This window comes from Lagopus muta, chromosome 1 (assembly GCF_023343835.1).
Source record: "Lagopus muta isolate bLagMut1 chromosome 1, bLagMut1 primary, whole genome shotgun sequence".
Lineage (NCBI taxonomy): Eukaryota > Metazoa > Chordata > Aves > Galliformes > Phasianidae > Lagopus > Lagopus muta.
In genome coordinates, this window is record NC_064433.1 from 62,117,783 (window position 1) to 62,144,020 (window position 26,238).

Sequence of the window (26,238 nt, forward strand, 5' to 3'; positions counted from 1 at the left end):
TGATTGTGCTTTTTTTAAAGTATGCATATGGATACATTTGTATGTTTCCCTCTTAGGTGAAATGTGATCATTACTGGCCTTTTACAGAAGATCCTATTGCATATGGGGACATTACTGTTGAGATGCTGTCTGAGGAAGAACACACAGACTGGGTTTATAGGAATTTCCGAATTAGCTATGTAAGTGTATCATGTTTCATAGCTCTACTAGCAGAGTGGGAGCAGTCCAGGCTTTTCTTTAAAATCTGTCCATTTCTGGCATGCACTGAAAAGCACCTAAGAAAATTGATTATGGCCTTGCTCTCTCTCACTCCACACAGGTAAATGTCTAAATCACATGACTTTCACCTAGGGTTGCCATCTCTGTGAACTTGCCAGCAACACATAAAAATGAAGCAACAGTTGTACATACTGTACGTATGGACGTTCCTGTGATGCAGATAATTACTGTACACTGACAAATATACTTGCTTTTTTTTTTTTTTTTTACTGTCAGGCATAATCTTATTGCTATAAACCATTCAAAACTTAAAAATACATATGTAGAAATTGAAAATATCTTTTCAAAAGGGCAGTTGTGCAATGTTTGTAACATAAGTTTAGTGAATGGCTTAGACAGGACCTTGTGTAAAATGTGTTCACTGGTTCTCCACTCCCTACTGCTGCTGAAATAGAGCATTTCTCTGCTTTCACTTATTGAAGTAGAGGAAATGGAAGAGACTTGCAACTCATTACAAACAGCCAAGTTTCTTTTGCAGCTGCTTCAATAAATCATGTGAAAATAAAGCAAAGAACTGGCATAAGACATGATGGGATCAAGTCAGAGCTTGGGCTGTGTTGGTATCTACTGAAAATAACAATTGTAGTTCAGCTTGCTGTTTAGGCACTGTCCTCTATCAAAGCTACAACAGCTACTTAAGGGGCTTTTGGACTGGTCTCCTTTTAAATATTCTTTCCCTAAGACCCGCTGCTGTCTGTGACTGGAGAAGAGTTTCTGGAATAAAGATCTTTAGCCTGATTTGGCAAAACTAAAGGCCTTGATTGCCATGTTATTTTTGTGGTAAGATTCTCTCAAACACATAGATAGCCCTCCCCACATTTTGAGTCCCTTTATATCTCAAAGAAGACATCGGCTGTCTAAGATCTTTTCTTTGTTGCCTGGCAATGACAATGTTAGAAGGAGATGTTTTTCCTTCTGTTTTTTCTTTAAACTTCAGAAAAAAAATTCTCATGAATCCAGTATTAATTGTTTGCCAGTGTTGTTCTTTACCCATGGCAAAAGGAAAAAAGGAGAGGAAATGGAATACAAAGAGGAACAAAGCCTAAGCTTGAAAAGCGCAACAGTTCTTGATTTATAAGCAAAAAAAAACCCCAACCAAACAAAAAAATTAACTTCCATGTAAAAACAAACAATCAAACAAACACCAAAACCATATCCCAAACCCAGCATCGGGAGTTTTTACCCTTTTGGCTGACTTTATGATTTTACTGTCTTTGGTAGTATATGGATCAAGAAAAAAAAAAGTAACAACAAAACCTCAGTCTGACTGAACGTGACCGCACTGCTAAAACCTCTGTGAACACACTGCTGTTCTGCTTTTCCCACTAGGCTGATGAGGTGCAAGACGTGATGCATTTTAACTACACTGCCTGGCCAGACCATGGTGTCCCCACAGCCAACGCCGCCGAAAGCATCCTGCAGTTCGTGCAGATGGTCAGGCAGAAGTCAGTAAAGAGTAAAGGCCCCATGATCATACACTGCAGGTAAGCATTTCACAGCCAAGTCAGCGGAGAGTTGAAGGAAAGACCCGGTGAGATAGGTTGGAAGGGCAATTTTGGAGAGGAAGCTTGCTAATACACTGACACATTTATCCCTTGTGTGTCATCTGCACTTTGATAAACGCGCTCACTCCCCTTGCCCTACTGGGAGCAGCTGCCATGCCAGAGATGACATCATACCATATTGCTTCCTGACACAATGCTACCCACTGACTTGAGACCTCTTTGTAGCTTCTGGTGCAAGAGCTGCTCTTGATAGGTCTTCAGAGGGACAAAAATTGCCAGGTTGCAGTAGATGAGTGTGTGTACTCCCTAGTGACATGGTCCAAAAGAATGTTGAGGCTGGACAAGCTCTGTACCTGCCAGCCCTGCATCACCCACCTCAGACAGCAGCTGTGTTGCTGAGCAGTATGTCAGCACCTTCCATCCTGGTCCAGTCTGTTGCTGATATGTTGGTCAGCACTGTGTCTCTCACAGCACTCTTTTTAGTACTACTTAACAGAACACAGTCTTTTAGAGTAGTATCTTATCAAGTTTCCAGAAATGACAGCTAGCATTCTGATGGATGCAAAACAAGAGCATCTGTAAAAGCAGCAAAGCATGCAGCCTTCCTCCACATCTTAATGGAAAAATACATAGGGGATATTGTTTTGGAGTCCTCCTGTCAAGTAATGCTAGTAAGCCAGGGAAGGAACTAAAATTAGGGCTCTGAAATGGCATTTTTGATATTACTTAATTGTTCTGGGAAAGTGTAGGAGAAAGCATTTTCTGTAGCATCTTCTTTTTAATTAGGATGCTTCTACCAGCAGAGAAAGAGCTTTTCAGATAATATTTTGCACAATACTGTACATATTAGACCACATAGATTATAAATAACAATGTTCTGGAATGAGTGGATGTGCAGGGAGAAGGAATGTATTGATAAACAACAGCGGTTGCTCTCACGCTTTAAAGAATGGGAGGAACTGGCATAATTACAACTTTTCCACTTGCTATTTATGTATATATCAATTAATGTATCTGTGAATACTATGAACGTATCAATTAATGAATCTTCCAAATGAGCAGATCTAAAGTTCCATTTCATCTCTTTTCACATATTAACATTTTTGCTAAAGAAATACAAGCAAAAAATCTGTTTTGTGAAAGCTGTGTTAAGACGAGCTACTGAAACTTCATCTCAAATACTTTTCTGAAAGTACCACAAGACAAAATAAGGAATATCTGTTAAGATACTTCTAGCCTTAATAGTAGTTACTGTGTTGGCTCTCTTTAGGTAACCAGGGCAAATACTTAAAGGAATGGCAACTTAAATGGTATTTTTCTCAGTCCCTGCAGTAGCAGGGAAAAATACTGCAAAGAACAGGAAAACCAAACAAACAAACACACAGCTAAGAGGCTGGTGCTCTTGGTGGAACTTTCTTTTTTCAATTATGGAGTGGTTTGTACAGCACTAGGTCTCCTGGCAACAGATGGAGATCACCAGTCTCATGGGGGAAAAGTATTCTAGTCCAGGAGTCGATGGATTTTGCTGAGAAGAGTTTAAACTAGATTTTAAGGGAGAAAGGGATAAAAACAGGCTTACTACAGATGAGTTTAGGGACAGCATGCCAGTGTTGGGGATGAGATCAAAAGCTAAGCTGAAGAGCATCTGCAACAATGCACACAACATGGCCAATAAACAGAAGGAGTTAGAAGCCCCTGTGCAGCTGACATAGTCATCATCACTGAAATATGGTAGGATCGCTCTCACAACTGGACTGTTGCAATAAGGTCTTCAGAAAGGATAGGGAAGAAAGGAGAGGTGCTGAGGTTGCTCTGTATATTAGGGAGTGGTTTGATTTTGTAGAGCTCAACACTGGTAATGATAAGGTCAAGTCATAACAGGTAAGGATCAGGGGAATAACCAACAAGGCTGCTACAGACCACCTAGCCTGGATGAAGAGACATATAAATCATTCTACAAACAGTTGGCAGAAGTCACACAGTTGTAACCCTTGTTCTCATGGGGGATTTCAACTTACCAAATGTTTGCTGAAAATAAAATACAGCAGGGATGAAGTAGTCTAGGAGGCTCCTGGAATGTGTGGAAGGTAATTTCCTAACACAGTTGGTAAGAGATTTTCACAAGCTATCAAGCCCCTCTAGACCTGCTGTTTACAAACACAGAAGGATTGGCGGGAGGTGTGGTCATTGGAATCTGTCCTGGGCATAGCAATCATGAAATGATTGAGTTCTCTGTTCTTGGTGAAGTCAGGAAGAGGATCAGAAAAGGCACTATCCCAGACTTCTGGAGGGCAGACTTTGGGCTAGGATACTGGCTGGGAGTGTCCCTTGAGAGACAGTCCTGAAGGGCGAAGGGATCCAGGAAGGCTGGACATTCCTCAAGAAACAAATTCTCAAAAGTGCAGGAACAGATTGTCCCTGTGTGTCATAAGATGAACTGACATGGAAGAAGACCAGCCTAGTTGAATGGGAAGCTTTTGCTGGGACTGGGAAAAAAGAGAGTTTACCTTCTTTGTAAGAAGGGGCAGGAAACCTGGGGAAAGTACAAGGATGTTGCTGTGATATGTAAGGAGAGAATTAGAAAGACAAAAGCCCAGCTAGAACTTAATCTGGCCACAATTGTAAGAAGAGAAGAAAAAATGTTTTTACAAATACATTAACAAAAGGAGAGCCAAGGAGAATCTCCATTCTATATTGGGTCTGGCAGAGAACATTGCCGCAAAGGATGAGGAAAAGACTGGGGTACTCAATGTCTTCTTTACATCTGTCTTTAATAGTCAGAACAGTTATCTTCAGGGAACTCAGCCCTCAAGCTGGAAGATGGGTGGGGAGCAGAATAAAACCCCAAATTCTGGAGGAAACAGTTAGTGACCTGCTGCTCAACTTGGACTGTCACAGTTTCATGGGGCCAGATGGGATCCACCGGTGGGTACAGAGGGAGCTGGCAGAAGTGCTTGCCAAGCCATCTTCCTCCATTTATCAGCAGTTCTGTTCAACTAGGGAGGTACCAGATGACTGAAGACTTGCTAATGTGATGCCCATCTATAAGAGGGGTCAGAAGGAGTATCTAGGAAACTACAGGTCTGTCATCCTGACCACAGGGTTGGGGAAGGTTATGGAGGGGATCATCTTGAGTGCATTCACACAGCATGTGTGTGACAACCAGAGGATCAGGCCCAGCCAGCATGGGTTCATGAAAGGCAGGTCCTGCTTGACCAGCCTGGTTTCCTGCTATGACTAGGTGATGTGCCCTAGTAAATTATATAAGCTGCAGGACATCTACTTTTTGCAGTGCCTCTGATTTTCTTCTGTGCCCATGCTTGGAAAGCCTAAACGAGATATATGTCTGTATTTCTTGCAGTGCTGGAGTGGGACGAACAGGAACATTCATAGCCCTGGACCGGCTCTTACAGCACATCCGTGACCATGAGTTCGTAGATATATTGGGCCTGGTATCTGACATGAGGTCCTACAGAATGTCCATGGTGCAGACAGAGGTAGGATGCTGTGTCAATTCACTTTGGTGTGAACATATCATGGGATCTCTCTCATGCTCCTCTGTAGTTTGCTCATGTCCAGTGATTGTTGTCCCCTTTGAACACCTGTCAAAGTAGTTATGAATTGCAAAAATTAAGTTGTTGTCTTTATTGAAATATTGTCATATTGTTAATCTGCTGCATAGCTGAGAGTCTGATGAAATGTCTTCAATCTCACTGATGTCATCCAGAGGTGATGAGCTCTTATCACTTTCTGAAAAAATTAATGTGTAAAAATGCATTCAAAGAAACTACCATTTAAAAATTTCAAACCATTTTGAAAAGAATTGGACTTGCTGAAGGGATTAATGACTCATGAAGTGATATCAGTATTGGACAGCCACTCACAGGTTTTCAGGAGTGTATCATCTGGTCAAGCATATGAACTAAATTACATTATGGCAATACAAATACCCAAAACAGAAGGGACATAAGAACCATGAGAAATTTGCCAAAGACCACCCAGTTCCACTCCCTGTATGTATGTCTACTAGATACCTCTTTTTATGTTGGAGGGAAACATTTCATAATAGTCATATCAGAATATCTGCATGGAAAAATATGCCGAAACTCTTATTCCAAAACAGATGGTTTTATGTATCTGGAATCTTCCCAGTTCTTCTACTAATGATGGAAAGATTTCCTGCTTCTTTTACTCCACTGGTTAGATGCAGAACAAGCTGGCAACCATCATATAGCTGGAAGGACCACCATCACTGTTAGCAGCCTGGCTCTGGCAGATAATCTGTTGCCAAGGATTCCTTATCCCAGAGCAAAGCAGAAAAGACTGAGCAAGGGTGAGGGAGAAGAAGAAAAAGCGACGGGAATGCCTGCTACTCTCTAGGAATTTTAAAAGCCAGTCTCAGATCATTCTGGATCATTCCCATAAACAACCACTTTTCAACACAATTCTCTAAAAGGCCTTGTATAAACACCAGAAAACAAATCCTGGCATTTTATTTCGGCTGCAGCTGCATTAACACTCCTGAGGTGACGTGATTTTTTTCTAACATATAAAGTCACTGCCTGTCTGGGGCTGATGCCCAGTCCTGCTGAGCCTTGTGCAGATGTCAGCAGGTGGCACTGGCACTCAGGTACAGGACCACTGGAATGGCTCTCTTTAGAAAACCTGAAACCGCACACCTGGGCTGACCTGAGCTCACATTTCCTCACATGGAAACTTTGGCTCTGTCTCATGGAGCAGTTAGAAAAAAAAAAAGTAGCACAAGCCTGAAAAAGAGGTTAAAATGGAGAACACTCTGAATTAAAACTAGTCACTTCAAACCAAAGGGTGTGAAGAAATCGTGACTTTTATGTGGCCTGAAACATAATTCAAGCTCTGATACCTGCTGGGATCATCAGACCGTTGTGGGCACAGAATGAGATCCACACTCAGATTTTGAAGCTTTAAATTGCCTCTGTCTTTGAAGAGTCGTTTTTGCTCAAGAGCCACTTGTTCCCCATGCCTTTACACATAAGGATTACTGGAGGATTTGTTGGGGTTTGCCTTCTCTCTGCTAGGAATAAACTCAAGTGATGACTTCTAAATTTCAAACAAATACAATGTTTCTCTGTATGATGATTTGCTTCCAATGTACTGTACACATGGGGCGATAAATCCCCAAATAATTAACTGCTCTGTGAGCAAACCTAAGTTTCAGCCTCATACTGGTAAAGAAGTCAAGCGTTAGGGAACACAAAGCTTATCAAAACTTTTCAGTTGCATGTGTGGCATGAATGCAGTTTGTTCACTTAAATGCATTTGGGTATTTTTCTAAAATATAATTCTAAAATTAATTTATTTTCAGGCAATGTGAGGTAGGTGGACTTCCAGAAAGCCATATAGAACCTTCAGATTTGACATGAGACCATACAGTATGAAGGTTACACCTGTAGTACTAAAAGACTGGATAAAAGAGGGGATCTGCTAATGTTTATAAATATCTTAAGTGTGGGAGTCAAAGACACACGGCCAACTTCTTTTCAGTGTTCTGTGGGGAAACAGCCGTAAACTTGAATATAGGAAGTTCTGCATCAATATGCAAAGGAACTTCTTCACAATAAGAGTGAAGCTGCTCAGAGAGGATTCTTCTCTGGAGATATTCAAGAGCTGCCTGGACGCCTACCTGTGTAGTCTGCTCTAGGGGTCCTGCTCTGCAGGGGGGTGGGATTTGGTGATCTCTAGATGTCCCTCCCTGCCCCTATGATTCTGTGATTCATTGGATTGCTGCACTCCACAGGTTCCTGTGGTTGGTTGCCCCTCTCTGACTGGCCAGCACTACAAAACCGACATTCCTAGTCCTGCAAAACTGCCACCATTGGGTGTGTCAGAGACCATGACAATGTGGGTCTTCATTTCAGATTGAAATGGGAAAGATGTCTTGCACACGCAGCTGTGCCGTTGCTCAGTGAGAAGCAAGGGACTCAGCCTTGCCCCTCTCCAGCACATCACTTACACACCATGGTCACTGGCCATATGGCTGGCATGTGCTTGCACAGCCTCTTCCTGGAATCTGGGATTTGGGATTCTACACTGCAACCAGACAAAAGGGGAACTGTGAATGATAGCAACTATTGTTTCTAAAGGTACAACTGCAGCTCTGAAAGCACTGCTTCCTATGTTATTATATTAGCCCACTTTATCAGAGGCACATGCTGGTGGTACAGCAGAAGCTGAACTTTCCCACCAGTGTTCCATTACATTTTGTTTCCATGTGACAGATGGCAGCAAGGGGGCAGTCTGACAGAATGGCATTTGACATGGAAATGTGTATGAAGCAAAAGTGTGCCACTGAATGCCTTTGTGTGGAAAAAAATGGCATCCACCGACATCCATCAATGGTTGCTGAACATTTATGGAGATAAAAGAGTGGAAGCAAGCACCATGAGGCAGTGTGTGGTGTGTTTCAGCAGTAGTGACAGTGCATCTTCCACTGGTGCAGATTTTTATGAGTGCTGAATGCAGGCTTGTGTTAATCACTTTTGAAAATGCATGCTAATGGTGACGACTATGCTGAAAAATAGTGTTTTGTAGCTGAGAATTTTCTCTATCAGATAGTGTTATTGTACTGTTTGTATCTGCTGTAGTTTCTGTGGAAATAAATAGGAGGCATTACTTTTGGAACAGCCTACATAAATGAGACTCCTAGAAAGCTATGTCATAAATTCGGCTGAAGCACTTCTCCCACAGCACAGCTGTGACTTAACTTACAATACACCTTGTTCAGAGCTTGAATTTGCTACCTTCACAACCAGCGGGTAATCAGTTATTGGTAAAACTCTCAGCAAATCACCCATCACTTCAGCTTCCAGTCAGGTCACCCTCACAGCCAACACTACAACCAGTATTCATTTGTTTCACTGCATCTGTCACTGTATGATGCTGGGGGAAGCTTAGTGAGTTTTTGTGCTTCCAAAGCTGCTCTGCACAATGGTAAGAGGCTATTGTTTGGGAAGCATAGAACTCACTGTGCGTTGTGAGGGGGTAGGGAGTACAAAACAGGGAAGCTGTGCCGACAGCTGCTATGAACCAGTGCTTGGGTTTTCATCAGACTTTGTGAGTTGCAAAAATGCCAATTCCCTTAATTCTTTCTTCCAGGAACAATACATATTTATTCACCAGTGTGTGCAATTGATGTGGCAAAAGAAGAAGCAGCAGTTCTGCATAAGCGATGTCATATACGAGAATGTCAGCAAGTCCTAGTTTGGAGTCCCAGGCGGTAAGTCCGGGAAGCCTTGTGTGAAGCACAGAGCTAAGCATCCCCGCTGCTTGGTAGCAACCATCATCACATTATGGCTGTATGCTTCTCACGCTGAGGAAGCTTTGCTTGGGACTTTCTTCCTAGGCTTCTCTCTGCTCTGAGGGGATTTTCAATGGAGAGTTTCAATCCCCTCAGACTTTTGCATTAAATAACTCACTGTACTTCCCTTGGCAGTGTAAGGGTTTGTTGGCTCACATGTTCAAAGAATTAGAGAATCCTGAAATTCTAAGGATTTAACTGAAGCTCTCACTCCGCTTGTCCTCCTACACCTTGCAGTGAGTGAAGGGTTCAGGCAGAGGGAGAATTTATGCCGTCCTCACATCACTCCCAGCTGCAGGTTACCAAGGCCATCTGACAGTTTGGATTGGGTCGCCAACACTGCTGGCATGTCAGCGGGGCTTCCTAAGGAGTGAAGGAACTCAGGAGCTCCAGTAGGGAACGCTGGGAGCTAGGGAATAGGAGGACTCACTGCTGTGAGCAGGGGCCACCACTGTGCTTTTCCACCAGGCCCCAGGGACTGCCTCAGTGCAAGCAACAGCATGGCGCGGTCCCCAGCAGCGCACCAAGCAGTGCTTTGGGGTTTTCTGTCGATGATGCAAGAACATTTCCTTTTGCTCCGGGCTCACTCTGTGAGGACACATGGCCCTGCCTCAGCTAGTGAGCTTTAGTTCATTAGGTGGCAGTAATAAGCCAGCCATAACCTTAACATTTGCTTTTGGGTGAAGGAGGAAGCTGCACGCTGCTGACACAAAGTGGATTCTCAGCTACCTCATGGACAGTCATGACAGGCACTAGCCATCTGCACTGGCACCTGTATCAGCATCTGTGTGTGTCATTCCCCTGCTCATGAAACACACCCAAGACTTTGCACGGGCCTCACTTGCCCACCTGTAGGGAATTCACCATTTAAAAAGAGTGCCAGAGCCTCATTATACAGTCAGGCCTCTGTATGGACGTCTGGTAGAACTACATGCCAAGATCTCTGTGTATTTCCTAATCTAGTTCTAACGTGTTCTCTCCCTGTTTTTTTGTTCCAGGTGAGACCATGAAGCACACCCATCTTCCCTCGCTTCCGATTTTTTTTCTTTTGGTGGCTTGAACCACCATGAGAGACCGCTGCCTTGGGTACGCGGCCAATGAGAACAGAAACTTTAACTTTCAGAAGCACTGGGGAGAAAAAGCCTTAACAAGCCTGCAGTGTCTTTTGAACTGTTTTAATTTCTGGACATTTTTTTAAATACTGGACCAAATTCAACTGAACAACATGAAGGAAAAGACACTATAAGATGTGCATAAAATAGAGTGCTCCAGAACATTGGGTTTTCTTGTTTGATACTTTCAGTTATTTTATTTGTTTCTGTGCAGGTTGGGCTTAAGGTTAAAGTAAGTAAGTAAGTGCAATATTTTTTTAAGGGTTGAATGAAGACCTTTCTTCATGTGTCACTGGTCTGTGCTAATGTCCATAGGAGAGCAGGCATTGTTAGTATCTAATAATACCTCATTAGTGAATAGCAAGGCATGAACATACATGAAGAAATATGGAGATTGTGAAAGAGGGGGACAGGGGTGCTGGGTACCTGGATTGAACTGTTTTCTGCAGCCCTGACATTCTCTGCTTGGGGCCTGGGGAAATGCAAGACCCAAGAAATAGACTGACCTTCGGAAATGCAGACCATGGAGCCCGAAGCTGAAGCAGGCAGCTGAGGAACGGGGTCATTGTGGTTTGTGACAGTGCTGCTAGGAATAAAGCAGAGATATTGCTCTTTTCTCCAACCTTTTCAGTAATGCCACTGAGAAGGTTATTTTTTCTTAGATCAATCTAATCCAAGCGCAGCTGAGGTAGCTTTGACTCCATTTCTATAGCATCTAACTGTCTGACCAATTTATGGTGCCTATACCCCTCATTTGTTTATTATTTTTACTAAGTATTAAACCTGTGTAAAAATGTGAAGCTGATTCAGGTTGGGTTAAAAAAAAAAATGTGCTTTAATGGATGTAACTATTTTTCCGAGCCAGGAATTCACGGTGTTACAAAAATGTTTTCTTTTTTTGGCATGTGAAGGGATATGGTTATTGCTTTATTGCTATGAGGCTGCCAAAGCATCGGGACAGATTCCTGCAGGGATGTTGGGTCAAGGCGATGGGCTCTTTTCCTTTTTGCTGTCAGTTTCAGTTCTAGTCAGAATAATTAGCTATATATATTTTTTTGTCTTTGTATAATTCCAGTACATCATTGTGTATTGTGACATGGATGCTGTCAGAATGGATGTTTGATGGCATTTTGTAGCCTGTTGCTTTTTGTCACCTCATTGGAAGTTAGCAGCAATGGTAACTCAATGTAAACAAAACAAACTTGAACTGAAAGTAAACACACTGGATTGCTTACCTGTGAAGAAGTCACTGTCAGCAAAATAGCAAGTGCACTCACACATACTTTGTATTCACTGCACAGCCAGCGTACCAGAGGTGGTAGCTCAGCCAATTTCAGGAGCCTGATATCCTCCTTTAGATGACAATGGATTTATTTATTTTTTAAAGTGCTATTCCTTCAGCTGATTAATAAGTGTGTATTTCTTTAATATCTACTCCATCTCGGTAATAGTTATAATGGAAAACTTCCTTCAAATTCTCCCACATGAGCAATGCAAAAATGCATAGATAACACAACCCTTAAATAAATCAAGTCCTTTTGAAGAGTACTGAAAGAAACAAGACTCTACCTCTATTTATTAAATGTGAGGTGAAGAAGTGCACACTTCACATTTGACAGTTTCCACTAGGTCCATCCCCAAAGCAGGGCTGCCATGGCTTTAAATAGAAAGCCTGGAAATGGATGCAAATGAGCGGGGAGGCATCTTTAGGGGGTAGGCTGCTAATAAGAAGGCTTCAATAATACCGTTGTTTCTGTTCCTTCACAAGTGCATTTCAGCTGGAGGGCCTGCCATGTAACTGGGAATGGCCATGATTTGCTGACCTAATTTGAACAGAAGCAAGAATGATGAAAGAGCACTTGACAGTCCAGACCGTGCCTTTTTGTTGGTTTATATTTCACAGTGTCACCACTGCTTATTTAGAAAACATGTTCACACCCCTCTAGAGAACTTCTAGCAGGTATAAAAAAGAACAAATCCACAAAGGTACAAATGTTCTTGCTTTCTCATCGACTGCCCTCTGTGCCTTGCCCACTGATTCTACGTTTATTCTGTATCATAGCCCAGAGTATCCAGGTTACTTTTAAAACACTGATATGCACACAAACAATTACAGTGCGAGCTGGCTGTAACTGAGTCTTGGCTGACCATAACAAAGTACAAAGTAGCTTGCCAACATCACACTGTTGCTAACTATACTACCTGAATAGCCTGAATTTTGAATGCTTGTCAAAAAGTATGCCACTTACATGTTAGCAGATTGTGTATGGGAACTGTTGAGTCATGGCCTGAACCACTGATTGAGCGCCTGGGGAAAAGACCCAGTCAGCCCTGGGAAAGTGAAAGCAATTCACCTGTGTGACCAGAAGGGGTGGAGCCTGGCTGCACCTCTCTTAAACCTCATTTAAGGGCTGTCTGCCACTGCAGAAGGATCTCTGGTCGGAGATCCCTCCCTTGTGGCATGAGCACTTTTCCTTTGTAACATCTTCCTATTGCGCTGATCCACTTGCCATTACACCTCTTACATCACCATTCCACCACGCTGATCTTTCCGACTGTTACAGGTTGCAACTTCACAAAGTCAATTGTTACTAAGATCAAACAAACAAAAACCCCCTTCTTCAGACATAATATCTTTTCCTAACTCATATATTGTGCAAACCTGCATAAGTGTGTGTGTTGGGATGGAAGTACCACTTCTCCTGGCCTTCAACAGCACCTCTAAAGCAATAGGAGTGTCTGAGAGACAGTATGGCTCAAAAGAAGCATGCAGAGCCTTCAGCATGAATCAACATTCTCTACAGCCAGCTTTACCTTTTCATGGAAGCAATCTAACGAAAGAAGTGGACAGAAGTGACTGCTGTTACACCGTGTGTGCAAAGAAAGCATAAAACTGCTGAGTAAGCATGGGATGCCAAAACTCCTCCACACCATTATACACTTTTCACGCAGTGTATCTCTCTAAAACATTATTGTTTAAAAAAAAAAAAAATCACAGCACACTGCTCAAAGCCTCGAGAAGACATTTGGAATGAAATGTCGCATTTGACAATGTCATTTTCCTCTAAGACATGGAGAATTTTGAAGAAAATTATTTATTTTCGTTTTCCTAACCCTAAATCAAACCTCCTTTTACTTTCTCATAACTGCCACCAGGCTGTAAACTCAAAAACTGTGCAGTGGAGGTATGAAGCTCTCTGGAGTGCCTTAAACCATTAAGAAAATTCCAGGAAAAAGGGAAATATCTGCTTAAACATCACTTAAATTTCACAGATTGTTACACAGAAGCCATACATTCTAATCCAGCAATACTGAAGTGTAAAATTCAGCTTCAAGCTTTACTGGCTTGGTTAATTGTTAGCAGTTAATTTAAAAAATAATTTAAAAAATGCAGAAAAAAAACAAAATCAAGGGAAACAAAACATACAGATTATTCTGCTTACACAGAAGGGTCTTCCTGTTTTCCTCCCAGGTGTCTCCAAAGATCTCTGAGAATACTGACAGCATTCAGATTAAAAATAACTACCAACTACAAAAACAGCTGAGAAGCCACCTCTTTTCTTTCAGAGAAGGTATATGGGGCTTCTTCTAACACTTCTGTGTACCAAACTACATAAAGTCTAAGGTGGTGGCTTCTTCTGAGCAAAAGCAAATCTGTATGTTCAATGCAAGAAAAAAGTTACAGTGAGTATGAGAACTGCCTTTGTATTTTGGTACCTAACAGGAAAAGAGAGGTGCACGAAGCCATCACTATAGCTTTTATGATATCAGATGTACTTTCCACGTGAAAAGAGTGACTTTAATTTTTATGTCCAGGTTTCAAAGATCTTTTTAAGTTTCTTACTCCTGTACTTACAAGCAGTATCTATGCAAGAACAGTCTGAGACTTTATGTAGTTAGTCATTCATCACGCAGTGAAGGGGACTGCTGTACAGCAAACACATTGGGCTGGATAGATATGGATGCATACAAGTGAGGGTGCAGGAAAGAAAATTTAAAATATGGCTTAGAGAGTAGTTCAAATCTCGGGAGGACCAGACCTGACTTTTAATGACAAGTTGGTCAGTGAGACAGTCAACTTTCTCCCGTAAAGTTGTGTGTATAGGTTGAATGGAAGCAGTCTTCATGAATGTGTTCTGGTTCAAATGTCTCCACTAGGGAGCATGTGATAGGGGAGTCACATTTCTTTCAGAGGGCAAGACAGAAATCCTCTTCTTGGCAACTGCTGTTGTATTTGGAGCCTTAAGTTTGGGACTCTTTACTTTCAGAACCACTTCTGACTAAGACCACATTTAAATGACAGGTGTCATATGTGCTTTTAACCAGACTAAATATATACACTGACACATAACCAACACACAGAAATAGTATTTGTAAGGACATTTACAATAAATGGCACTAAACACCTTTATTAAGATTTTAATTTCTTTTATGAAAAAAAAATGAATAGGATTCTTTTTTTTTTTTTTTTTCCTTGTACACAGAGGAAAAGCAAACTAATGGCAAAAATCAAGAACACTTTCTTATTTCAATACCATCTTTGTAGCCACAAAGATACAACTATTTAACAGACAAGAAATACTGTTTATTGCAGACTTTAAGCTGATTCATGTGGAAAAGGCACTATGAAACTTAATCAAACTAGATGATTAAATTTGTCTAAATTAAGTGATATTATATATTATATATAATACATATATTATATATAAAATCACAACACCATTTGAAGTAACAGAACATTTTTGTGACAAAAATCATCGCATCTTCAAAAATAATATTTACTGGAAGGGTCGCTTCCTTTTCTCTCCCTCTTGACTCCAGGAATCCAATTTTCCAAAAGATTACATTCATAAAGGAACAACAGCTTTTTACATATGGAAAAACTGACGTCTGGGATCAACAAGCAAAGTCTAGATTATACACTGTTCCTCCAACAGGTTAAGTTACAAACAAAAAAGGCAAGTGTATTAAAAAAAAATAATGAGAATTGTTTCATGGCTACCTACAGCAGATCTGATCCCCTCTTTCAGCTGAGTTGTGTTACTACTTTCTATTAATTCCTTCTTGTGCAATATTATTGTTCATCACAAGTGAAGTATTGATAAAATCAAAGTACAGAGTATTATTTTGGTATAAACAGCGTCATTAGTAATAAAATACCTTGGGAGCAATGCAAGAAAGATTCAGTCTATGCTGGGCTGCTGTTCATACCCTAAACATTACCTCTTTAATTACTGGCATCAACTAAACATCCTGCAGCTGAATGCACTGTAAGAAAGACATAGTCGCAAACTACAGCTGGCGATGGAATTCAGAACTATATTATTACTAAAGAGTTCAAATGCTTTTTATTGCTGGCTCAACTCTCCTAGGATGGATCAAAAATAAAAATACATTCCAGTTTACCTGTCACTGAAATGTTAATTCCATAAAGCCAAGGCTTGTCTTTGGGTATAAGTGACTCTAGTGCCAATAGTTTCACCTGTCAGTAACTTACACTGGATTTCTCATTTTCATTTTTAATGATAGGAAGCCAGCAGCAAGTACTTCTGCAGATACTACTGTAAGTTTTCTTTATGTTGGCTAGTTATGTATTTTTACAGAGTAATAAGACATTCCCCTTCACTAAAGCAAAGCTGGACTGTATAATGCTATGGTCAGTGGAACTAAAGAAAAGAGGAAAGACTTTTAGTGGTTGCTTCCTTCATCAAAAGACTCCACACCTGAATCTGATGCAGCTGCACTGATTTTTTCTTGTCGTCTTCTCATAATTTCTTGCAGTTCTGAACTGCCACTGTTAGCCTACAAAGAAAGAAAAAAGAAGAGCTGTTAATCTGTGATTTTGACAAAAGATGAAGTTCTACTGACAGCATTTTATTAAGATAGATGTTTGAGCAAGTTAAACATATCTTGCAGCTCCGCCACTAAAAATGCACTAATAATCTGGTTATGTGACATTCGGAAAACAGAAGCATTTATGCTATTCCTAAATGTAGATCAGAAAAGAGCCTATAAACTGTTAACCAGCTTGATTTTTAACACTGCTGGGTACCATTACCTCTCATGCAAGACCCCATTAGCATTGGATACTCATGGAATGAAACACGGCCTAAATACAGAATTAAAGTCCACCGAATTTGCTAGGATTTCACCCAAGTACTTAAAAATCTTGGCAATCGTATTTAGAAATTAAAGCACAAAAAACCTTGGGCTTCTAGATCTATGTCACCACTAAATTTATGCATGCCCATGGATTTGCACAGCCAAGGCCTTAGTGAGGATTTGGATTACTAATCTTAGTATTCTACATCACACCGTGTGACATCAAGCATTTGCTGATCGAAGATGCAGTACTAAAACCCAGAGCACAGTAATAAGAATTGAATCCTATTAATGTACCCATGTTGCCTGAGAACAGCATTCTGAGGACAAGGCTTAATTTCACAGTCAGAGTGAAAGAACAGTTCTGAAGAGCTAGGGCAAATAGATTTCTTTGAAAACATAAATTAAGTTATTAACAAGGCCAGGGTGCACATACAATAGCGCATAACATTACAAAGCACACAACTTTGAATAAAGCTAGGAGAGTATGAAACAAGATCTATATCACTGCTGTGTTACTTGCCTGGAGCACAACCTTCTAAGCTTAAACTCTAGCTTCCCAAATATCCCCTCACTAGAGAAGCAGAAACTGTTTTTGAAACTTGTGAAATAAATTTCTGGACTGTTATTGGGAAAACATCCTTCAACTGATTCTTCAATTTTCTCTTAGAATTTATCTCATGACAGGAAATTTAATTTAGATTTATCCCATTAGGTCTATTACAGTGCATTACCTGATGCCATGACCTGGCAGACAGGTTGGGCATCTGAAGAGAGTGAGGGACTTATCCTAGCTAAAGTACCATTGTTCTTTCCCCTGCTCCCTGAGTGAGAGTAGAAAGCAGGGGGCACATAACTAACTCCCTGAAGGTGATAGACCACCTGGATTTGTCTTCATTCATCTTATCCTTGCCCACTTCCAGATACAGAGCAAGCACAGTAGCGGCACTTTACTGAAGTAATGCATAAAAAACATTAGCAAGTACCTGACAGCTTGCTTTATCAAAGGTCACATAGAATTCTTTTTTTCTGCAAAGAACTGAGCTGCCATGGCTGCAACAGTTTATCTTCCTGATAACATCAGTAAAAACCTGACTGATGGGCTTGAAAAGCAACTGCAATACAACACACACCTCAACACAACAGGCACATCCTGCTGACACAGGGCACAGCATAGCTCAGCAGCCCAGGGCTGTTTAGGGGAACACAATTCTTTGAACAGACTGTTAGACCTCAGCTCTGCTGATTTACTCAGCTTAGTCTCTAACCAAATCATGAGGTATCAGTAAGCCAGTAAATTTTACATTCTTTAGACTGAGATTGCTGAAATCAGAATCAACAAAAGCAATGATAGAACCATGAAATGGCCTGAGTTGGAAGACATCTCAAAGATCATGTCATTCCAACCCCCTGCCATGGGGCACGGTTGCCAACCACTAAATCAGGCACTAGACAAGGCTGCCCAAAGCCCCATCCAACCTAGCCTTGAACAACTCCATGGAGGGGGCATCCACAGCCTCTCTGGGCAGCCTGCTCCAGCACCTTACCACTCTCTCAGTGAAAAGCCCCATTGGTCCATCACATTTCTATGTCTGTATTGTTCCTTACAACCAGGTGCCTCAGAGAACAAACAATATGATGCATGGACTAGATAAAAACTATTTTCATGTGTTCCCATGCTTTCCATAGATGGAGTAGTAAGACAACAGGAATGTGGACTTGAAGTTTTCCCACCGCAGAGATGACAAAGCCAATGTTCAGGATATTTTATCTCTACGCTTATCTTCTGATTAATGTTCTTCATGCCCAGAGCTCCACAATATTTGAAGAAATGCACACACAAGATCTGATGATCACTGCAACTATTAACATTTTCAATTTGCAGAGAAAAAGTTAATCCACACAGCTGACTGGCCGCCAATTGGGTAAAATGCTCTGTAGTTTGCATACAAGGTGAACTTCAACATTATGGAGCAATCCTGAACAAAAGCTCCCTAGAAGGCAATCCCAATCAGTACAAGGTGTATGGAGCATCTCAGTCTGCCTCCTCCTGAGATGCTGCTACTTGCAACCACCATCTTCTTGGACAGAAACGGTGTTTGGCCCTGGCTATGTCCAGCTGTTTTGCTCTCTGACACACTGATCTCATGCAGAGTTTTCTTTCTGGTTTTGCTTGGCCAGACTTAGAAAGCTGCCAAACCCCAAACATCTCCACTACATTCATGGTCTGCTCCTTTGTCATGTTTATACTGGGGCCACAAAACTCTGAGAGGAGTCTTGCTGCCTTTGATGTTTTAAAGTGGTTTGGATTCAGGTTTAAATGGAGTCCTCATAAAGATAACATGACTAAATTCCAATAACAATTGGAACTGGAACTCCAATTTCAGAATACTTAATTCCTCCACCTAAGGCTGAAGAACTTAAAAAAACAAACAAAAAATGCAGCTGCATACAGGTAAGGGTCTGGTTTTCAGTATCAGGGAATGCAGGCCCAAATTTGAGAGACGGGGCTTTCATTGACCTGCAGAAACTGTAGGAATCAAGGAGCACTCATGGAAATTCCTGGCTACAAATAACAAGCATAGATGAGGCAGGGAGTTCTGTAATGGTAGACAGCATATGGGTTTCTTTTCTCTTGGCCATTATTGTTATTTATGCATAGCACACAGGACATTTACAGAAATATGATATCAAAGTACTAGGGAAAGAATGCCAGAGCTACAGAACTTCATGAGAAGTTGTCACTGATTAATTGTGTAGGACAATTACTGTGGTCAAGGCCATAACCATACTTATAAAAAACATTCTGTTTTCCCTTGCTGTATAATAGGTCTGACACTGGTATGAAAAGTACATGTGCACTTAAATGCTTCTGTAATTGGAAATTATTCTAGTTTGACCAGTAAAACATAACCTTGCTTGGAGGACATGAGCCCATGTTTCCTGAGTCACTGTTAGACTTTTTGGGACTTATTCATCATGCACATTCCTATAGATTACCTTAAACAGAGATGGACAGCTTTTCTAAGACTTGCAATATGAAATTCAGATATTACAAATGATATGATACATGAAATACAAAATATTGACAGAAAGGAAGATGTGCCTTTGTGTTCCAGACAACACAGCAAACACGCTGTAATCAAAAATTTCTTCAGTTGTGAAAATCATCAGTTAAACCTCAAATAATTAAGGTAGAAATAAATATTTGCATTACCTTTTCACTAACAAAATCCAACAACCTTGCTAAATTCTCAGGACCCACTTATTAACACTGGGCAAGTTTTTACTGCTAAGTTTCCTGCAGAGTAAAGCCTAACTGAGGTAAGCAGAAAAACATCATAGAGAGGGAAAGGCCAGACCTCTACAATCCCATGCATCTGTGGTTTTCAGCCTAACTTCTGCCACAGTAGCAAGGAGTGCTTTTCAAATTTGGAGGCAGAACCCCACAAACAAGTCTAACACAATCATGAAGTTAGCTTTACACTCTACAGGATGCCACCAAGTCCTTTGGCAGGACAGACAGCTCTTTACAAGAAATGTTTTCTTCCAGGTGCAGTGTCAAACTCTCACCTCCTGGATCTCCACCATCAAGACTACATCTCTGAGATGTTTACATTACTCCTCTGATCACATTCTGAAGCATATTGGTCAGAAACTGTGCATTTAAGAAAAAGAAAAAAAAAACAAAACTAACCCTACTTAAATTTCTAAACAATAACATTTATTGATAGTGATATGGAAGTAAATTTGACTGTTGTAACAGTTCAGACTGTTATAATAGTTTAGACTGTTATAATAAACTTTTTCTTTTTTGTACTTTCATACATGGGGACTTTCTTCATGAAACTTAAGACTGTAGACATTCGAGAGAAGCTGAAGTATATACATGCCTACTCAACAGGAAATAATGGATTGCATTGGACTTAGCAACATATTCCTAACATGAAATTAAGACTTGAAGCAATTTTGATAGTGTTAATAGCTATGCACTCTGGTCCACGCTGATCAGGTAAATTGTAAAATATGCATCATCTTAAACTTTTCTTTTAAAATAGATCTAGCGGTTAAAGTTCAAATTCTTTAAGGAAATTCCTTTAAGGAAAGCTGGAAAGTAGTTCCAGCTTTCTGATGAGAGAAATAAATATATATACATATTAATTTTCCTTTAAACAGGATTTGAAGACTGAAGCTTCTCTGTGGACTAGTCTCATCTCTAGACATTATCTAGCCTATTTTTCTACTTCCTGCATCAAGTTAAAAAGAAAAAAATAAAATACAAAATGTAGCTGTTTCCTGGTTTTAAAGGAGCAATACCAGTGTAATGAGCAATGAGCATAGAAGTACTGTACATATTTCCATGGCTCGGTAATTCTGCTAGCACGCTGTTGAGCATGTTTTGCTACACTTAGGATCCACCAACGAAGATGCACTTAAGCTTAAGTACCACCGTGTACTTCTTCTAATGCTTTGTGGACCCCTTTAGAAGTGTGGAGACATCCCACCCAATGTTTTGAGGAATGCTGCTCAATGCACTAATACCAAATAACCCAGGTACAAATGATGCATATCAACATGATGAGAACTGAGGAAAAAAAAGCATATCTTGCAGAAAGAGCTCTTTACTTCCACACATTCAAAAATGATGACTTGAATCATATATCCTAGATATCAGTGAGCCAGCATTAGAGTAGTAGGAAGGGTTATACATACCTCCAAAGCAGACTTCTGTACCGTAATTTGGCTGTAGACTCTAGACCCTTCTGGGCAAACAGTCCTCAGTTCCTCTTTATTGAGGGAGAAAAGCTGAGCTCCAGTCAGCACACCAAGGCTGTTCACAGTCCTGGGGTCACAAGGAACAAGCAAGAAATAAATAAGAAATTGCCGGCCAAAGAAGAAGAAGAAGTCTCCATCTCTTATCACCTCAAGTAGAGTTACCAAATCAAGATACAACTGCAAGCAACAGGACAACTCAAGTTAATTCATACATGTCATAGCCAGTACCTTTTGGTGGAGGCTAATGTGCACACATTTTTTTCAGATATATATCTCTCTATAAATAACTATGAGGTAGAAATAGACATATTTGCTAAAACATTATTTTTTTCCAAGAGTATCTTGCTCTTCTGAAAGCTTCTTGATTTTAGAAAGCAGTCAGACCATACCCAACTAACTGTAAGGAGAATTCTTCTAATAACTCCCAGATTTGTCCTCAAACTTACACAGGGTTGAATCCTTTGGACTGCAGCCATGCTTTCACATCCTCAGGCGAGGAGTCGTATGTGATGTTCACTACTGGGATGTTTGGCCGTGGCACATGGAACTTCCTCTGGGCATTGCTGCGGCCAATGGTGAGCCGGTGAACGAGTTCATCCTGCACCTCTTCCATCTGAGATTTCCTGCCTGGAGAGAGAGGTGCCCCACAGGAGTTACTCTCAAGAGTGCTTTATCAAGGCAAGGTTATTTCCTATGCTCTAATTTAAATCTTATACTTTCTTTTTCTTTTCTTTTTTTTTTTTTTTTTTTCTTTAAAGATCTATTCATTAGCTCTGGCTGAGTTATTATTCACCTTGTTCCCCAGGGAAGACTTCAATATTCCCACTCCTGACTTTACCAATCAAAACATAATAAATATATATATTCAACTGAGACCCCAGAAAGAAGAGAGAAACTTGGTGTTGCAGAAGTAGATAGAGCAGTTTAGCACTCAAGCTGGAAAATGGGCAAAGATGGCTGGACAGTTCAACTGCCATAGTTTGAATTTCTTCCAACATAAATTTAATAATGTTTTAAAAATGAAAATAAAAACACGAGGAAGAAAATAAAAGATTGTTTCCACTCTGGAAAGTCATCACAACTTCTTAGTACAAAGCAAGATGAGACAAAAAAAAAAAAATTTACCATTGCTGAGACATACTGCCTTAAGCCTAATACTTTACTATAGTAATCCAATTTTTAAAGGATTTTAAGAGAAGACCACAAAAAATAACTTGAATTCACTCCGAGCCTCAGTAATGTAGTGGTAGTTGATGGAAACAAAGCCATTCTTAGCTTTAAAAAGAATAAATAATGAATTAGTTTACTACACTAGAGATACTGAAACTGGGGTAAGACTATTTTTTTCATTGAAATCAAACTGTGTAAATTTACACAGAACCCTTTTGCCTGAAGTATTTAGTTTCATTGTTGGTCAGCAGCATACAACAAACCAGAATGCCAAATATATTTTTCAATGCAGAAAAAATGATCTAAGGAAATTTTCACAAAAATAGGTAGAATCTGAAATAGTGTAAGCATCTTCAGAGACAGAGAATGTATTGATTTTACACAATCTCATCATACATTAACTCTGGTTTTACTACAGAAAGACCTGACGTCAATTTTTAAATGATCTAGAAAAATCTCCATTTCCTTAACAAGATATTTTCAGTTGTTACTATTCCATGTTCTCAGTTTGATTCACAATGACTACATTAACATTTTTGCTGCACAAAGAGTAACTACATTAACTTTTCTGATGCATTCGGATGGCAAAAGTTTTCCTTTCTTCCCGTTACACTTGATGGCAACAGGGGAAAATGATACAGCTCTACATGGAAAAACAATAAGAATGCAAAAATGTTTCAATCTCTCATTTCATTGTATATTTTCACAAGAATCCGCCAGGGACTCATCCCTCTTGCCAGTCACATGAATAAAAACAATGTGGTTTTGTTTTTTTTCTAATCACAAGTTAGATTACAAAAGAAAAATCCACGTTTTAACTATTTTCTTCTTTTATAAAATAGCCCTAGGCCCCAACCTGAAAGTGGACAAAGTATCTCCAGCAAAATATCTGAAGCATGCAGACCCTATCTGTATTTTTGTTTTCCAAAGTATGAATTGGAAGCCAAAATGACATGCTCAGTGATATACAAATAAAGACTTTGGACAATGTTATTGTAGTATGCACCAGTTACTCTCCCAGACAGGAAGAGTGCAAGAAAATTGCTATTGTGTCTCTATTTACACGGATTTTGGAAGACTTAGGTTTTATCTCTACCAGGACTGTATCAGAAGACAAATATTTAGCTGTTAGATAACAAATTCTTGCTATTGTTAGATGCATTATCACAAACAAACAAAATGCACTCAGTAGAGGTGGCTGCTACAGTGCACATTCCCTGCAACTGATTGGGAAGGGCTGTCCACAACTGTTGTAGGGGCAGGAATTTTCTGGGGATCTGGGCACCTGACGTCCAGTGGGCTTGAGTTTAAACCCCTGGTGATGTTACAGACATCAAGCAAGGCTTTGGCTTGAGTGGAACCTAAGGGGCGGCAGATGACGCCTTGCAAGCACTTGGTCTACAGCAACCCTTCACAGCCCATGCCTAAAGCCAGAGTGACCTTCAAATTTATTATCTGTAGCAGACAGGGAGAGTCATCATGGATTTAAGGAAATGCACATCTGCTGCAGCATGTGAAGAGCATCTCAAATGGAGCTAACAAGATCAATTATTTGGGGGGAAGTTCACTGTCAAACTCCATATCTTTTGTAAAAAATTCCTCAGGTTTGTGTTTTCATTTAGGAGGCAAACCAAAGGCAGAGGCTGGCCCTAGTTTGTGAAGCAGCAGTGAGGTGTGTTCCTCCCAAGAGGCTCTTTTAATTACCAGCTAGACTGTCATGTGAGAAAGCTGAAAAGAATCTCAGAGTCTTCCTGAGTTCAGAGTCTAAGAGAGAGCTGGTGTACCACCAGGCAACGCCACAGCAGGCTGAGTGTATGCAAGCAGGGATGCTTCCCATCTGCTGGGAGTGCAGGGAAAGGGAACCTCTGCAGAAAGGACTACTCTTGGTTTCAGTTTTCATCTCAGGTGGAAATCAGATCTTCTGATAAGGAAGGGGATTGGAAAAGCTGTCAACTCATGGAAAGCAAAAAACCTCATTATTTTAAGAACTACTGGTTTAGAAGCTGTAGCAAGTGCTTGCCAACAAGTTTCTGTTATTTTGAGCTAGGTGATTTCATTACTTCAAGTATACTGAAGACAGATATTGTTGATTAGGGAAATTCTGTCAACCTAACCACTTTTCAGTTGATTCAGAGTGGGAACCTCAGCAGCAGCCGTGGTTTATAATTACAAGCAAAACTTAAGCAGAACATTTCATGACTGCTACACATTGCTTGGCTGAAGGTTATCATCAACAGAGCTACGGATTATATCTTCTAATTCTCCTAAGACAAGGACACATAAATTTGCTTAGTGGCCTGCCAGCTGCTCTTACTTTGACCAAGGGTCCTGGCTATAAAGACAAGTTTCCTACACTACCACTAAAATGTGTTTTCTATGCGTCAGCCACTGTAAGCCTCCTTGGAAGCCTTAGATTTGTATTTCAGAAAGGTGTAAATGCCCTAGACAATCGTGGAGAGAAGTGTAAAAAGAGCCCAACTGATTTCAAAAGTGATTTTATCAGAATGCAATAGTGAACTCAGGCAGGCAGAGTACATTACCCCGAATAACAGCATGAGCATTTGCAGCGTTGAAAACCGAGTGAAGATCCTAGATAGTCACAACAGAAGAGAATGTGAGAACATACTACTCCAGGACTGGCACAGGTGCAAGGCTGTTTTTGCTCCTACTTACTTTCACGATTGTATAAAGAACTGTCTATGCACAGAACACATGCCTTTTAAATATGGGTTTATACCTAAGCATTTTTTAAACATTTATCTGAAACATAAGGCCTTAAGGAATTTGAAGATTAAGCAAAACAGACATACAAAGATGGGAGAGAAACATTCTTTCCTCCTTAGACAAACTTACGGTCCACAGGAACTTGTTTGTGCTTCTGGCTGTCTCGCGCAACACTACCACCGCTGTCACTAGAGGTGCTGCTTTGGCGGCTGACAGTTGCTGGCGCCTTGGGCACAGGAACTGGGATGGGTGCAGGGGTGCTCGGAGGCAGGGGGACAGCTGCAGGAACCGGAGCAGGTATCGGAGGCGGTGAAGGAGTAACAGGAACCAGGTCAGGTTGTTTAGCGACATAGTCTGTCCTTTGTTTCTGAAAAGATGCAGAGAGACTCAGTTCGACAACAAAGCTTGGACAAGAACTTAGACAAAGCTTCTGGAGAAAATATTGGGGTGTTCTGTACCGCCTGATTTCATTTATTGCTCAAAAAGTCATCCTTGCCAGATACAGTCATAAAATTTGCCCAGATGTGATCTGGTATGGTTTTACTTCTCTTTCAGACATAAAATTCAGAACAATCACATAATCTCAAATGTGTTTCTTTCTTCCAAGCAGACGATTTCTATAAATAAAATTGTTTTAAAATTCTGAACTTTACTATCTGGCTCTTTTGAAGAGCTTCCAAAATTTTTGAATTGCTGGAGTTTATCAGTATAAAAACATATGTTTTAGAAATGTTCTGTTAGAAAGAGTGAAAAATGAATACATCCAGTCACTCCTAAGCCTAACTAATGGTTTAACTTAGGAACACCACTGAATTTGAGGTACCACATTGTGTCCTGAACTTCAGACACTGCTTAAGAGATTCCTGCTCCTCCTCCCTATTGAGTTGTGCCATTTCAACTATCTCTATGAGCACTACGCGCGACAATGCAATTAAACACAAACACCTCAGTGCTTTGAATAAGGCTGCTGGATTTTTTTTTTCTTCCCTTCTTCATGAAGTGTTCCAACAGCATGCAAATTATCTTGCTGTTAATAGCTAGCCGGCAGGTGCCTCAAAATTAATTCTGCAGAATAATTCCTCTCCTTCTTTGCGTTTAAAATGGTTGCAGGAAAAGGAGTGAATTTTCCCAAAGCAATCCCAATGACAGACAAGCCCAGAAGGTCACAAGCAACCTATGCTAGCCTTTTCTTTCCAACAGTTCAAATTCCACATCTCACTGTTTTAACACTGAT

General features: G+C 40.5%; 2 protein-coding genes across 6 annotated transcripts in view; one reads left to right on the plus strand and one right to left on the minus strand.

Annotated features, from left to right (window-relative positions):
* Positions 1 to 12,253, plus strand: part of PTPRO (protein tyrosine phosphatase receptor type O) — a 153,065-nt gene extending 140,812 nt beyond the window's left edge. The window contains 5 exon segments of the mRNA XM_048969007.1: positions 57 to 179; positions 1,609 to 1,763; positions 5,146 to 5,281; positions 8,919 to 9,039; positions 10,119 to 12,253. Of these exon segments, the coding sequence (XP_048824964.1) occupies positions 57 to 179; positions 1,609 to 1,763; positions 5,146 to 5,281; positions 8,919 to 9,023 (519 nt within the window). The 3' untranslated portion in view covers positions 9,024 to 9,039; positions 10,119 to 12,253.
* A 2,372-nt stretch (positions 12,254 to 14,625) lies between these two features.
* EPS8 (epidermal growth factor receptor pathway substrate 8) overlaps positions 14,626 to 26,238 on the minus strand; it is a 131,894-nt gene continuing 120,281 nt past the window's right edge. For all 5 annotated transcript variants that reach the window (XM_048933993.1, XM_048933997.1, XM_048933992.1 and 2 more), the window contains exons 18-21: positions 25,134 to 25,371; positions 21,557 to 21,737; positions 21,048 to 21,177; positions 14,626 to 16,034 (exon numbers count right to left, since the gene is read on the minus strand). In XM_048933993.1, coding sequence (XP_048789950.1) covers positions 15,921 to 16,034; positions 21,048 to 21,177; positions 21,557 to 21,737; positions 25,134 to 25,371 — 663 coding nt within the window. In that variant the 3' untranslated portion in view covers positions 14,626 to 15,920. The remainder of the gene's footprint in view (positions 16,035 to 21,047; positions 21,178 to 21,556; positions 21,738 to 25,133; positions 25,372 to 26,238) is intronic.